Source organism: Ambystoma mexicanum, chromosome 11 (genome assembly GCF_040938575.1).
Source record: "Ambystoma mexicanum isolate Mex_15411 chromosome 11, UKY_AmexF1_1, whole genome shotgun sequence".
Lineage (NCBI taxonomy): Eukaryota > Metazoa > Chordata > Amphibia > Caudata > Ambystomatidae > Ambystoma > Ambystoma mexicanum.
Window position 1 is genome coordinate 64,564,587 of NC_090934.1, and position 12,393 is coordinate 64,576,979.

The 12,393-nt window shown below is 46.3% G+C and overlaps 1 protein-coding gene across 1 annotated transcript in view; it reads right to left on the reverse strand.

The window, feature by feature from the left end:
- Positions 1 to 12,393, reverse strand: part of CSMD2 (CUB and Sushi multiple domains 2) — a 2,010,406-nt gene that overhangs the window by 1,190,371 nt on the left and 807,642 nt on the right. Inside the window, exon 5 of the mRNA XM_069622557.1 lies at positions 2,344 to 2,551. Within this exon, the coding sequence (XP_069478658.1) occupies positions 2,344 to 2,551 (208 nt within the window). The remainder of the gene's footprint in view (positions 1 to 2,343; positions 2,552 to 12,393) is intronic.

Genomic DNA, 12,393 nt, shown 5'->3' on the forward strand with positions numbered 1-12,393 from the left:
TCAATAAAGTTAAAACACTCCAAGACAAAATAGCCTCCCAACGCAAAGCTCTCAACAGCCCCACCTGCTTGCCCACACCCTCCACCAACAACTCTCTCTCACAAACACCCCTCTTTGCTTTTAGAGAAGTCTCAGAGACGGACGTCAAGGACCTCCTCAAAAAAATCAAACCTTCCACCTGCAAAGGGGATATCTGCCCACCCTTCTTAATCAAAGAGTGCTCAGAATCCCTCACCCCCATCATTACGGCTTTCATCAATGCCTCCTTCGCATCTGGAACTGTACCACAATACCTAAAAGAAGCCTGGGTCCGCCCGCTCCTGAAAAAACCCTCTCTCGATCCTTCCTCCCCTAACAACTATCGCCCCATCACCACCGTCCCCTTTCTCCTCAAAATCCTAGACAAAGCTGCACACAATCTAATCCAACACTACCTGGAAACCAACACTATCCTAGGCAAAAGACAATCAGGTTTCCGAAAAGGCCATGGGACTGAAACTGCCCTTCTAGATTTAAAAAATCAAATTACCAAAATAATGGACAAAGGCAAACCTGCTCTCCTCCTTCTGCTCGACCTCTCTGCAGCATTTGACCTGGTCGACCACAGCATTCTCACATCTCACCTCTTCAATGCTGCACACTTCTCTCACAAGGCTACCACTTGGATCACGTCCTTCATTGAAGGTAGGGCCATGAAAGTGTACTCTGACCAGGACAGCGCCCCCCCACCACTATAAATTGTGGAGTCCCACAAGGGTCCTGCACTGCACCGACCCTTTACAACCTATTCACCAAACCCCTCTTTGACTTACTGGACTCCCTCAACATAGCGTACACAAACTACGCAGATGACACGCAAGTTCTTCTCCCCTTCTCCGGAGACTACAACCTAGACTCAGAAGCCCTCCTCAAAATCTACTCGACTATCCAAACCTGGATGGCTATCAATGGTCTCTGCCTAAACGGAGACAAAACCGAAATCATCATCCTAGCCCCCAATGAAACACTAACCAAACTCAGCCCCGATTATTCTCACATGATCATCGACAGTATTATCATACCTGTCTCCTCTGCCGTCAAGACCTTAGGATTCTACATTGATGCCACACTCTCAATGACTAGACAAACCAGCGCCATCGCCTCAGCTTCTGCTCTGACCACCAAACTCATTTACGCCATAAAACCCTACCTCACCACGCCCAACTGCCTCTCCATAGCCAGAGCTACTATAGGAGCCAGATTGGACTACTGCAACGCCCTCCTGACAGGCACATCGTCAAAAAACTTAAGCAGGCTCCAAATAGTGCAAAACAATGCCCTCCACGCTGCACTACACATCCCCAAAACAGGCCAGAAGACTTGTCCACTGGCTCCCAGTCAAGGAAAGAATCAACTTTAAAATCCTCACTCTCACACACAAGTGCATCAATCACACAGCACCCCCCTACCTATCTGAAACTATAACAAAGAACTCTTCCATCCATCCCAGAAGAAGCCATCACGCCAACCAACTCCGAGTACACACTGTAAAAAGAGCCAAAGCCAGCAGCATTGGCTTCCCACATATAGCACCTATGCTCTGGAATGCCCTCCCTAACTCACTCAGAGCAGAACCTTCTCTGTATTCCTTTCGCAAATCTCTCAAAACCACTCTATTCAACTAACTTCATCCTTCATTCACCCACACCAGCTCGCATACGTCTGATACGAAATGTGTCTGATACGAAATGTGTCTTGTAATGAAAATTGCTTTGTAACCATCTTCCTTCCACGGTAACCAGATTATGTATGTCTTCATGTAACAGCGCCACGATGCCCCCGGGCTGACGTCCGCTTTTAATAAATCAGAATAAATAAATAAATAAATGTTGCCTACATAATAAAGGGATATTTAACAACAGTACATGAAGAAGTTGATGCAACTTCCTTCTGTAAATAAAACTAATTGAGGAAAGAACGTCATCTACATACCAAAGGGACATTTAACAACAGTACATGAAGAAGTCGATGTAACTTCTTTCTGTATAAAAAAAATAAACATTGAGGAAAGAATAATGTCTACAAACCAAAACACATTTAATAACAGTATATGAAGAAGTTGATGCAACTTCCTTATGTATAAAGAAAAAAAGAATGGAGGAAAGAACGTCATCTACATACCAAAGGGACATTTAACAACAATACATGAAGAAGTTGAAACAACTTATTTTTTGTATAAAATAACTATTGTGGAAAGAACATCATCTACATACCAAAGGGACATTTAACAACAGTACATGAAGAAGTCGATGCAACTTCCTTCTGTATACATAACCCATTGAGGAGAGAACGTCATCTACATACCAAAGAGAAGATCCTTCTGTTCCAGTGACTTCCAAATAATCATATCCGTCTTCCAGCTGAAAGTCCGTGAACACCAAGGCAATGGTGTCCCCGGGCTCAGCGAGTATGGTCCATGTGCAGTCTGCATTGTTGCCGTACTCCGAGGGGAAGTGAGGGCTTGAGATGATCCCGCTTTGTCCACGTAAAGTCCCTCCGCATGCGTCATCCGCTGAAAGAGGAAAGCACAGTTTATGGCGTTCTGCCAGCTAATCCATTTAATGCTTCACAGAGAGTGGTTTATGTTTCCAATATACATGTAAATCCACACAATTCCCTGTTGGACAACACTTACGGTCCATGCATGTCTTCCATGATTACTATAGGACAATTGTCTGCACCCTTAGATTCTCCAGAAGCTTTAGACTAGTATTCCTATCAAACCTAAGCATCACAGTCAAAATTACTGAGGTATAAGGGGAGTCATTGTCCAAAACATCAGGAGAGCCAAAGATCAGACCCTTCAATAGGAGGTTTTCTTATAAAACCCATCCTTACTTTTCTTTCTATTATGATGTTCTCCTTGCATGGAGAGGGGCATAAATATACGTAAATAGAATATATGCTCTAAAATAGCTTCAACTATGTGTTATGCTATTGCAAACATCTGAGCAATGCTGTGACCCTATAGGTGCACAGATGCTATAGTCAACATCCCTTATACTGTTGCACATATCAGTGAAGCCTTAAGAATCACTTTCAGGCCCTTTCTGAAGCAGTTCCTTCCCTAAGTGGTTCACACTTCTCTCCCACATCTATGAGGTCATGCCCTTCCAAAATGTCCACGCTGACACAGTCGCTCCCCAAAACCCACAGTGTTGTTCTCATCCATTAGTCTCTATTGCAATTTCACCAGACTTAAAAATCTCTGGCGGCACGACCTGCGTTGCTATTCCTCTGCAGCTCTGGCAGTTAAACCAGCATAGATCTGGTCTGAGTTTTGGCACTGGCGTTATGCATGGCAAGAAGGAGACTAACCACTCAAGACTGCGGTCAGAAGAGCATCCACAATGTCCATGCTGGCGGAGCACTAACAGAAGGCTCACCACCCACCTACCATCTTCTCAATTCTTAGGGAGTGGTAGGTGGGCACTTGCTCGACCACACGTGCAGGTTAGTGCATCTCAATCCTTGTTTGTAAAACCGTTTAACCATTGGGTACAGGTGTGAAAAACGGTATCATCAACCTAGACTAGTACCTCTCTCTATCTACATGTGAGGATAGCTCAGGGGCAACGTGCTGCCTTGGAAGCAAGACGACACGGAGCAACGCAGGTTCGATCCCCGGTCCGCCCTTCGAAACCTCTGGGTATTAAGCGCGTTATAAATAACCTATGATATCATATCCTTATGTTCTTCTTGGGCTAGTAAGATCTCATTCTCCCTGTGCTGGACTTCTCTCGCCAGGTCCCGGTCGCTTCTAAACGTATCCTATCTCACCTCGCCCATGTCAACTTTCTTTCAGTAGTGTCCTTGGGATACTCTGGAACCAATACAGTGTCCAGTTCTCCAGCTGCGTTGTGGCCCTTGGGGCCACATCCTGGTAGCACTAGAGGTGCTCCATAGGCAACAAGTAACTGCTGAATCGGCTTCAAAGCACTGTGCATAGCCCACCGGTTGGTGCGAGGCATTTGTTCCAAGCTTCTACAAAGCATATTTTGCAGTACCTGACACATGTAGAGACCCAGATATGGTTGAAATGCCCCTGTTTGCTAACATCTTTGCTGTCCAGTGCTTCTTTCTAATATTTAGAAGTCGTGCCCTCTGGGTCTGCAGGACAGATGCCCACCGCTCCTTGAGGGCATAAGCATTCTACTTTCAGCGTAGACAACTTTATTCAAGCATTAGCTGGCCTGGATTTGCCAACACAACTTCCGCTGAGATAAGCAATATGGGTAAAACATTCCTGCATAGAAGCTGACCCTTTAGTCATGTGTGGGACAAGGAAGGCTGGCGCGTGAGGGGGATCAGGGGAGGTTTAGGTGTCAGGGTATTAGGATGTCCAGCACTGTCCCCATATTGTTTGGGTCAGTCATTTTGTGGTTCTGGCAACTATTTTGGCCATCCCCTGTGCAGACTGTCAAGCAGTGGCATGGAGCCATGTTGGTCTTGCCCCATGCCGGCTTTTATTGTAGTGGGACAAACATTTATTATGGTTAAAGTGTCATAATCATGCTTTTTATAAATAAGCCATGTGGATATGTTGATCAGTCTGTGACCACAACAAACGATTTTACAGTGATGCAAACTGTGTTGATGGTCATTTTGCACCGGGGCGTTTCTCACCTCCTTGGGAGGTTCCTGATCTAAGTGTGCCCGATAGGGACGTGCGTTTTGCACCTGGGATGGAGCGGGACCAAGAGGAAAGTGAAGGGTGTCCTTCCCCTTATAAGCTGAGGGTCAAATCCTACCCAGCTACTGACTACTGTCGGGGCCAGAAATGTGGGTGCCCTTGAGCAGGAAACCATCTTTCCCCGCCTTCTGCCTGCCATTCCCCATTGGAAGGGTCTGCTGTCAGAAAGTGGGGGTACGTGCCTGGGGAAGGCCTAGGGAAGTGGGAGTCTGGCGTTTTTAGACCCACACAATCCCACTAATGTTTGGCTTAGTGGCTTAGGGGTGTTTGCAATGTTTTGGGCCAACACCTACTCTGACTTGCAGGAGGTGGCAAGGAGCCCAGTTTCTCCTGCCCTCCACTGGCTTATGAAGGCGGAGGTGGCATAAGAACCTCGACTTTATACTACCACCACTATCGTCAGAAAACCCTTAACACACAAGAAGCCACAAGCCAGAAGGAGCCACTGCTACAATATCTAGGAGCACACAATATTTGCATTTCAAGACTCTCAGCCAGACTCTGTCCTGCAGGTCTGGCACTCATAGCCCATACCAGCATCCATGAAGCACTACGATTGGAGCACGTGTGTTACACCATGCCCGCCCCCTGTTAGTATGTAGGACACCTTCATCTACTTCGTTCTTTCACACAAGGCATTCTCTGCAAAAACCAATGGGCACCTAACACCTTCCACACCTCAATGGCATCCTAGAGACAGCAGCAAGAAGATAGTACCACAATCATAGAACATCCCTGGTCTTAGACACAGCAGATAGTGAGCTAAAGAATCTGGGCCTGGGTCTCGTAACCAGGACTAATGTCCGGCAGAGGGACTTCCCAGGACACCCATTGTTTTTGCATATTTTAAGTAACTTTGGGTCTCACTATAAGTTAAATGGGCAATCCAGACGTTGACCTCTTGCTCACTATTTGTAGTGAGGCACAGCTCCACCCTACTGATGAGGTTCAACCAGACCAAAACACGTGTCTGGTGTTGCTGTTCGTATTCTTGCTCAGAGGATAATTGCCTAACATTTCGGAGCTGGACTGCCCCAGGGAAGGACAAAGACTGATATGTTTTTGGACATTTCTCCTCTGTGAAAGATAGTGAGCTAAAGAATTTGGGTAAGGCTCTCGTAACCAGGACTAATGTCTGGCAAAGAGACTCCCAGGACCTCCCTTGTTAATTTGCATGATTTAAGTAACTTTAGGTCACTCTAAGTTACTAGGGGAATCCAGACGTGGACCCCTTGCTCACTATTCTTAGAGAGGCACAGCTCCACCCTACTGATGAGGTCCAACCAGACCGAAACACGTGTCTGGGGATGCTGTTGGTACTCTTGTTCAGAGGAGAATTTCCTAGCATTTCGGTGCTGGACTGCCCCAGGGCAGGACAGAGACTGATATGTTTGGGATATTTCTTCTCTGTAAAAGATAGTGAGCTAAAGACTCTGGGTAAGTCTCTCGTAACCAGGACTAATGTCTGGCAGAGAAACTCCCAGCACCCCCCTTGTCAATTTGCATATTTAAGTAACTTTGGGTCTCACCCTAAGTTACTAGGGGAATCCAGGCGTGGACCCCTTGCTCACTATTCTTAGAGAGGCACAGCTCCACCCTACTGATGAGGTCCAACCAGACCGAAACATGTGTCTGGGGATGCTGTTGGTACTCTTGTTCAGAGGAGAATTGCCTAGCATTTCGGTGCTGGACTGCCCTTGTGGGTGGGACAAAGACTGATATGCAGGGATATTTCTCCTCTGTGAAAGATAGTGAGCTAAAGACTCTGGGTAAGTCTCTCGTAACCAGGACTAATGTCTGGCAGAGGGACTTCCCAGGACCCCCTTGTTTTTTGCATTAGACCATCATGATCCATATGTGAAGTGTTCCACCCACGCACCATCCATTCTCAGATACAAGCGCTGGCCTGCAACCACCTGGGTAGGGTTTACAGCATTACAGGGACATTCCAGTGGCATATGTGTGCAATGCCAAATACCAATTAATAGAATAGAACCTATGAAATCACAGTGTTTTCTGCAGATTATCGTCAATAGAAGCCCTATCACTCTGGCATTCACACCTTTGTGCTCTCCAGACCAGGAATAGCTCATTCTAGGATAAAGGATGTATGCTCTGATAATGTTGGAAACATTCTTTTCTGTTAAGCTCTTTTCTACAACAGGTTCTTTACTATGTGTGAGTGACAGACACCGTGATATTAATATGTTTCCCTCAAGAAACGATGGAGTGAGTTGTGGAGGCAAAGAGGGGCAAAGGGGCAAGTAGACAATGCCAAGGGAAGGGTATTCTGATGGTGTGCCACATGGCCACATTGTGAAAAAGCAGTGCAAGTGAAAGGAGCACAAAGCACTCATTTCATTTGCGTCACTTTCTGAGAGGCAGGACAGTGGTGCAAAGATGTGCTCCGCATACCCTTTGCAAGCATTAGTGTCGGCCGCGCGCTACCAAAACTAATATATGACAGGTTCCCAGCAACCATGTGGTTCCTGTGGTCGCTTCTTCACAGTGAAGGACTTTTAAAGGGCCCATCTCAGTGAACTGCTGGAAAAGAAAACAATGAAAACATTGAATTCCTGCTTGGGAGATGGAAATGCAAGTGTGATAGCAAGTGTGATAGCAAGTGCATCTCATCACGTGGAGCCAAAACTAAACCCACTTGCATTTATGATCAAACTAGCGCCCCTGCCGGTCGCATTGTAAGCAGTCGCCCAGCTTTTCTCTTGCTAGATTGGGAGGAACAAGCAACACGTGTGGAGAAAACCAGAGGAAGAAAGACACCCAGGAGTGGGAGAGGAGATCTCTGGCGTGTTGGAATGTAATGCAGAAGCAGTGCTTTTTGGGACCATCATGTTTCTGTGTCTACATTACTCATAAATCACTGTCACTCATGAGTGACTGGCTGTCACCCACAGCTCACGAAAGAGAAGCGTGTGTGTCACCGCTTAAAGGGGTCGGCTGCTCGTCTCATGGCCGGCATCCGTTACCCGGCTCCGCCATCGCCGCGTGCGCGCCCAGCGGCGCACTCGCAGGTAGTCAAACAGCGTTTTTATTTTTTTTTAATTCAAGGTTAAAGTTTGTATTTGAGATGCTAATTGATTACACAAGAAACATGGTCAATACAAGAAAAATCAATAGGTTGTGCTGCCGACATGGGCAAAGAATTGAAACGTGGATGAAAGGCACTCTCGCGCAAAGAGCAAACGCGGATATACCAATTCCTACGACAAACACAGGCACTCTTTGTAAAGGCAGTGCCATGGGTCCCTGGTGCCCAAGCATCCTACCATATTAACACAAACACACGACTCTGGCAGATAGGACGCCATCTTAAGCCGCAGACTCTGCTTCCAAGGAGAGGAGCGCAGGCACCTACCGGGAGCAGTGGCGTTGCTATGGGGGGTCGAGGGGGTTGGAGGGCCTGGGCCCCCCCACTGAAATCCTGGGCCTCCCCTTGTGCCCCCCTACCTAAGGCGAGCAGTGACCGTTTTCTATGTTCGTGGTGTTATTTGCGACACTCACTAAGGCAAATGTCTGCCTATCACACAGCAAATACTCTCCTTTTGTCTGAAAGCTACCAGTGATCTTGGAATGTATTCTGGCATTGGTATGAACATGAGCACGAGCCACTTCTCACGTGTTCCTGCCTGGCTTCTGCACAGCGACCTCCACAGTGTGCAGAGCAGCTTGCAGCCCTTTCCCATCAGAATGCAGCGCAGGAAACTGCTAATGATGGGCCATTCGTCACTGAATGGTTTCCTGCCTGCATTCTGATGGGAGGGGAGGTGCAGTAGGATGTGGGTAGTTGGTGTGCACAAAAGCCTCTCTGCAGGAGTGCTTGTGACATCACACATAACCTTTCATAGGCAGCCACCCACTTTTGTCTGTGGCCCTCCCTACTTTTGTCTTGGGCCTCCTGTGTGCCCCTCCTAAATTTGATTCCTGGGGATTGCACTGACCGGGAGCAGCTGGGAGGCAGACTACACGTACGCAGACAGCATTTGGGAGAAGCGTGGACAGAGCATTGGGTCGCAAGCTCCGTCTGGAATATCCTACCACTGGCAAAACATGCCAGACGTCACCTTTCAGACCTATTTCTCCAACTACTGAACCCGTTCTGCCATCCAGCTCTTGCCAGCGTATTGCCCATCGGCCTCCTTGGCTCCCCACCTGCGTTTATTTCATTTTAGTATTTTTTACTCATCCTACCCTGCAGGGTCGGGCTGGGGCTTAAAGTTGTCTTGGGCACCAATGAAAAAGTGGCCCACAATTGAAATGGCAATTCATTCCTTTTCTGACAGGCTGTTTAAATAGTACCCAAGGGGGAGTTTTTTGATAAAATGTGATGCAAATATGTATTCAGCAACAAAGGTCCAAAGTACTAGCCACATACTAAAGTAACTCATCAAACTGGCCCACATTGGCCAAAAAAGTGGCCAACTTTGACCCCAAAAAAGTGGCCCACAGTAGCCTTTTGCTTTTTGGTTTAGGCATTGCCCTATAGGCCAGTCCGAGCCTACTACCCAACTTCCATTTCACGCTTTCACCATTATTATCGCCAAACGCCCTCGCTTCCAAATAGTTTTTTCTTACCTACGTTAAAAATAAATTGGGTTTTTATATCACACTTCATGCCCGAGTCCAGCCTCTAAGCCCAGCACCGGGCATTGATGTTCAGTATTGCCTGGCTTCTAAGACAAGCGTGCTGCCCCCTGCGCTACCATCCCAGCTCACTTTTAGACGCTATCTCCATTTGCTCCCTCTTTCTTCCCATACTTCCTTTCACTCCATCACTCTGTAATACAGCGCTTAGCAAAGGTGTCAGAATTGGACTCCTTCACGGGCATTCAGATTTTACGAAACGGTGGGAACACACAGAAAATACACATCATACCTAATAATCCTCACACATGTTTTTCACACCTGCAAGAAGCCGGCAGATTCCATAGCAATCCATGACAATGTTGTCTGCCACTTCAGGATATGTCAGCTTGCATAACCGATTCAATTTTGTAATCGGTGTAAAATAGCATAGGACCTGGATCTGCCTGGATTTCAAGTAATAATTACACCCATTACCAAAAGGAGTGCTAAATACACGGAGGGGACCACTTTCATATAGGCAAGCCCTCTCTGCTAAGTAGGGGACCAATTAAAATGTCCGGCAGTGTATGTTCTTTCACCAAAATGAGACTTTACATCAAATATTGATACAAAATGCCAGTCTCATATTCCGGGGTGTTTGTCAAAAATGTCTCTTTGCTTAGAAATGACTTTATAGGTCATTTTTAAAATGTATTTATTTACATAGCGCTGCAGCCCGCGGCCATCGGAGCGCGTTACATGAAGACAAGACGGATAAGTTCAGGACAACGAGACAGTGGTATTAGCCACACAGAAAGTGTCAGTGTGTGATTGGTGCAGTGGGTGTACTAGAGCATGGTGGTCTCTTATTTGAACAGAAGTGTCTTAAGTTTTTCCTGAAGCATAGATAGTTTGTTTCCAGTCTCAGTGTCGAGGGCAGTTTGCTCCATTTAAGAACTCCTCTGGTCGTGAAGGCCCTGCCTAGTCCCTTTGCCTTTTTTGCTGGCATCACTTGGAGGAGGCCTTTATTAGTTGATCTAAGATTGCAGCCTGGCTCGTGCCACTTGAATAGTTTTTTAAAGTATGCAGGGGCTTTTCCAAAAAAGCATCGATGGACCAGAGTAAGTGATTTGAAAATAATGCGCTCCTCTACGGCTAGCCAGTGTAGCTCTCTCCTGTCATTTGTAATATGTTCTCTTCTTGGTTTGCCGGTGATGGTTCTTGTGGCGTTATTCTGGAACACTTGGCTTTGTTTCAAGCATTTGTTGTTTGCGCCCAATAGTAGTGAGTTACCATAGTCTAATCGGGAGAGAATTGTGGCTCTGGCTATGGTGGCACTATTTTGCTGATTTAACAGAGGTCTGATTTCTTTCAGTAGTTTTTGATGGTATTGCCAATTTCTTTTAAGGTCAGCTATGTGGGCCTCTGCTCCCAGTGATGCCTGTAGGCAGATGCCCAGCGTCTTGACTTTTTCTCATTTTATGATTGGTGTCTTTTTAATATTGAATGAAGAGTATGCTGGGCTCAGCTTTTCTCTAGCACAGGGTCATCTGAAGATCATTAGCTCGGTTTTGGTACCATTTAGGCACATCTAATTTGCCTTCATCCAGCATTCAATGGTGTTGTATACTGATGTACGTTTTTCACTATCCTGTCCATAATCCCCACTTAGTTCAAATTTGATCGATATGGAATCACTAGGCAAACCAGGTAGGATCTCTTTAGAGTCTTCCCAGGCGAGGATACAGGGGTAGATGGACAGGGAGAACAGGGGAAGAAAAGGATGAAGAGATGGCTTATTTTGGCTGTGAAGGACTGTCTGCACAGATCTCTGCTCCAACTCTTCACATTCACCAGGTCTGGTTATACTGCACTTTCATAACATTTACAAATATTATGCATCTATAGCGGTTAGACAGCCATTGCTTTTCCCCATTGCCAGGGATCACTTAACAATTTTCTGGTGTGAACAAAAAGATGTTTGCTCCTAATGGCTGCTAACTTTCTTTCAGGGATGTCATTTGGGGTTGCCAGGGGGCACAGCTGGTGGCAGCAATTAACATAATTAGCATACTAATAGTGTATTCTTCAAACAGGCCCCTATGGTGCCTGCTGCAGAGTTTCAACAAATGAGACAAGAAACCCTAACAACCTTTGATATGCACTGTGTCAATTTGAAGCCAGCTCTCTCCTCTTAGTATCAAGGGCAGTGGTTTGTCATGTCTGGGACTATGTGTTTACAATAGGAAACCCCCGCACGGGGACCCCATTAAGAGGGTACGAGAATGTGGTTTGCAGGAGACAAAAAGTATGTTCTGGCCGCAGCTTCAATGGAGACCTGCCGCTTCAATCAGGAAGCACAACATGCTAAATTAACCAGAGAGACAATGTAAAAGGTAAAGGGGTGAAAACATGTAATACTAAGTTGATCTGCCGACTCTCCTTGACACTCTTCCCTTCCAAGGCTTCACAAACACAACACATGTATTTGTGGCCTCATGTTTCTGTTCCTTCCCCCTCTCCCAATCCTCATGCTGCTTTACACCTCATAACTGAGTAAACATATTTCCACATTTGGCTTTAACTATCACCTCTTTGCAGAAGATACTAACATCTTCGTTTCCTCCTCTCTCCTTCACTCATGCTACCTCTCGATCTATAACCAGCTGCCTCAGCACCAATACAAACTTGCATCATATTTAACTCTTCTAGACCAAAGTCATCTTTCTCAGTGCCTCCAATGCCAACCCACCTGTCCCTTCTCCCATCTCCTTTCTCGTAGACTTCCTCACCCCCCCATGCCTGACATGGCTCACAACCTTCAGATTCTCTGTGATAGTGACTTGAACATCTTCCAGTTCCTCACAACCACTGCCACCGCAGCCATGTTCAGCCTCCTTAATTTCCCAAGAATGAGTCAGCACCTCTGCCATCACTCCTCTAAACCTCTAATGTCCAATCTAGCACTCAACAAACTAGACTATTGTGTGTGCCCACTCCTTGGTTGTCCTCTCTATTCTTGCGTTCCCCTCAATAAAATTCTCTTGAAACAGTTTTCATCCTACCCAAACCCTTCC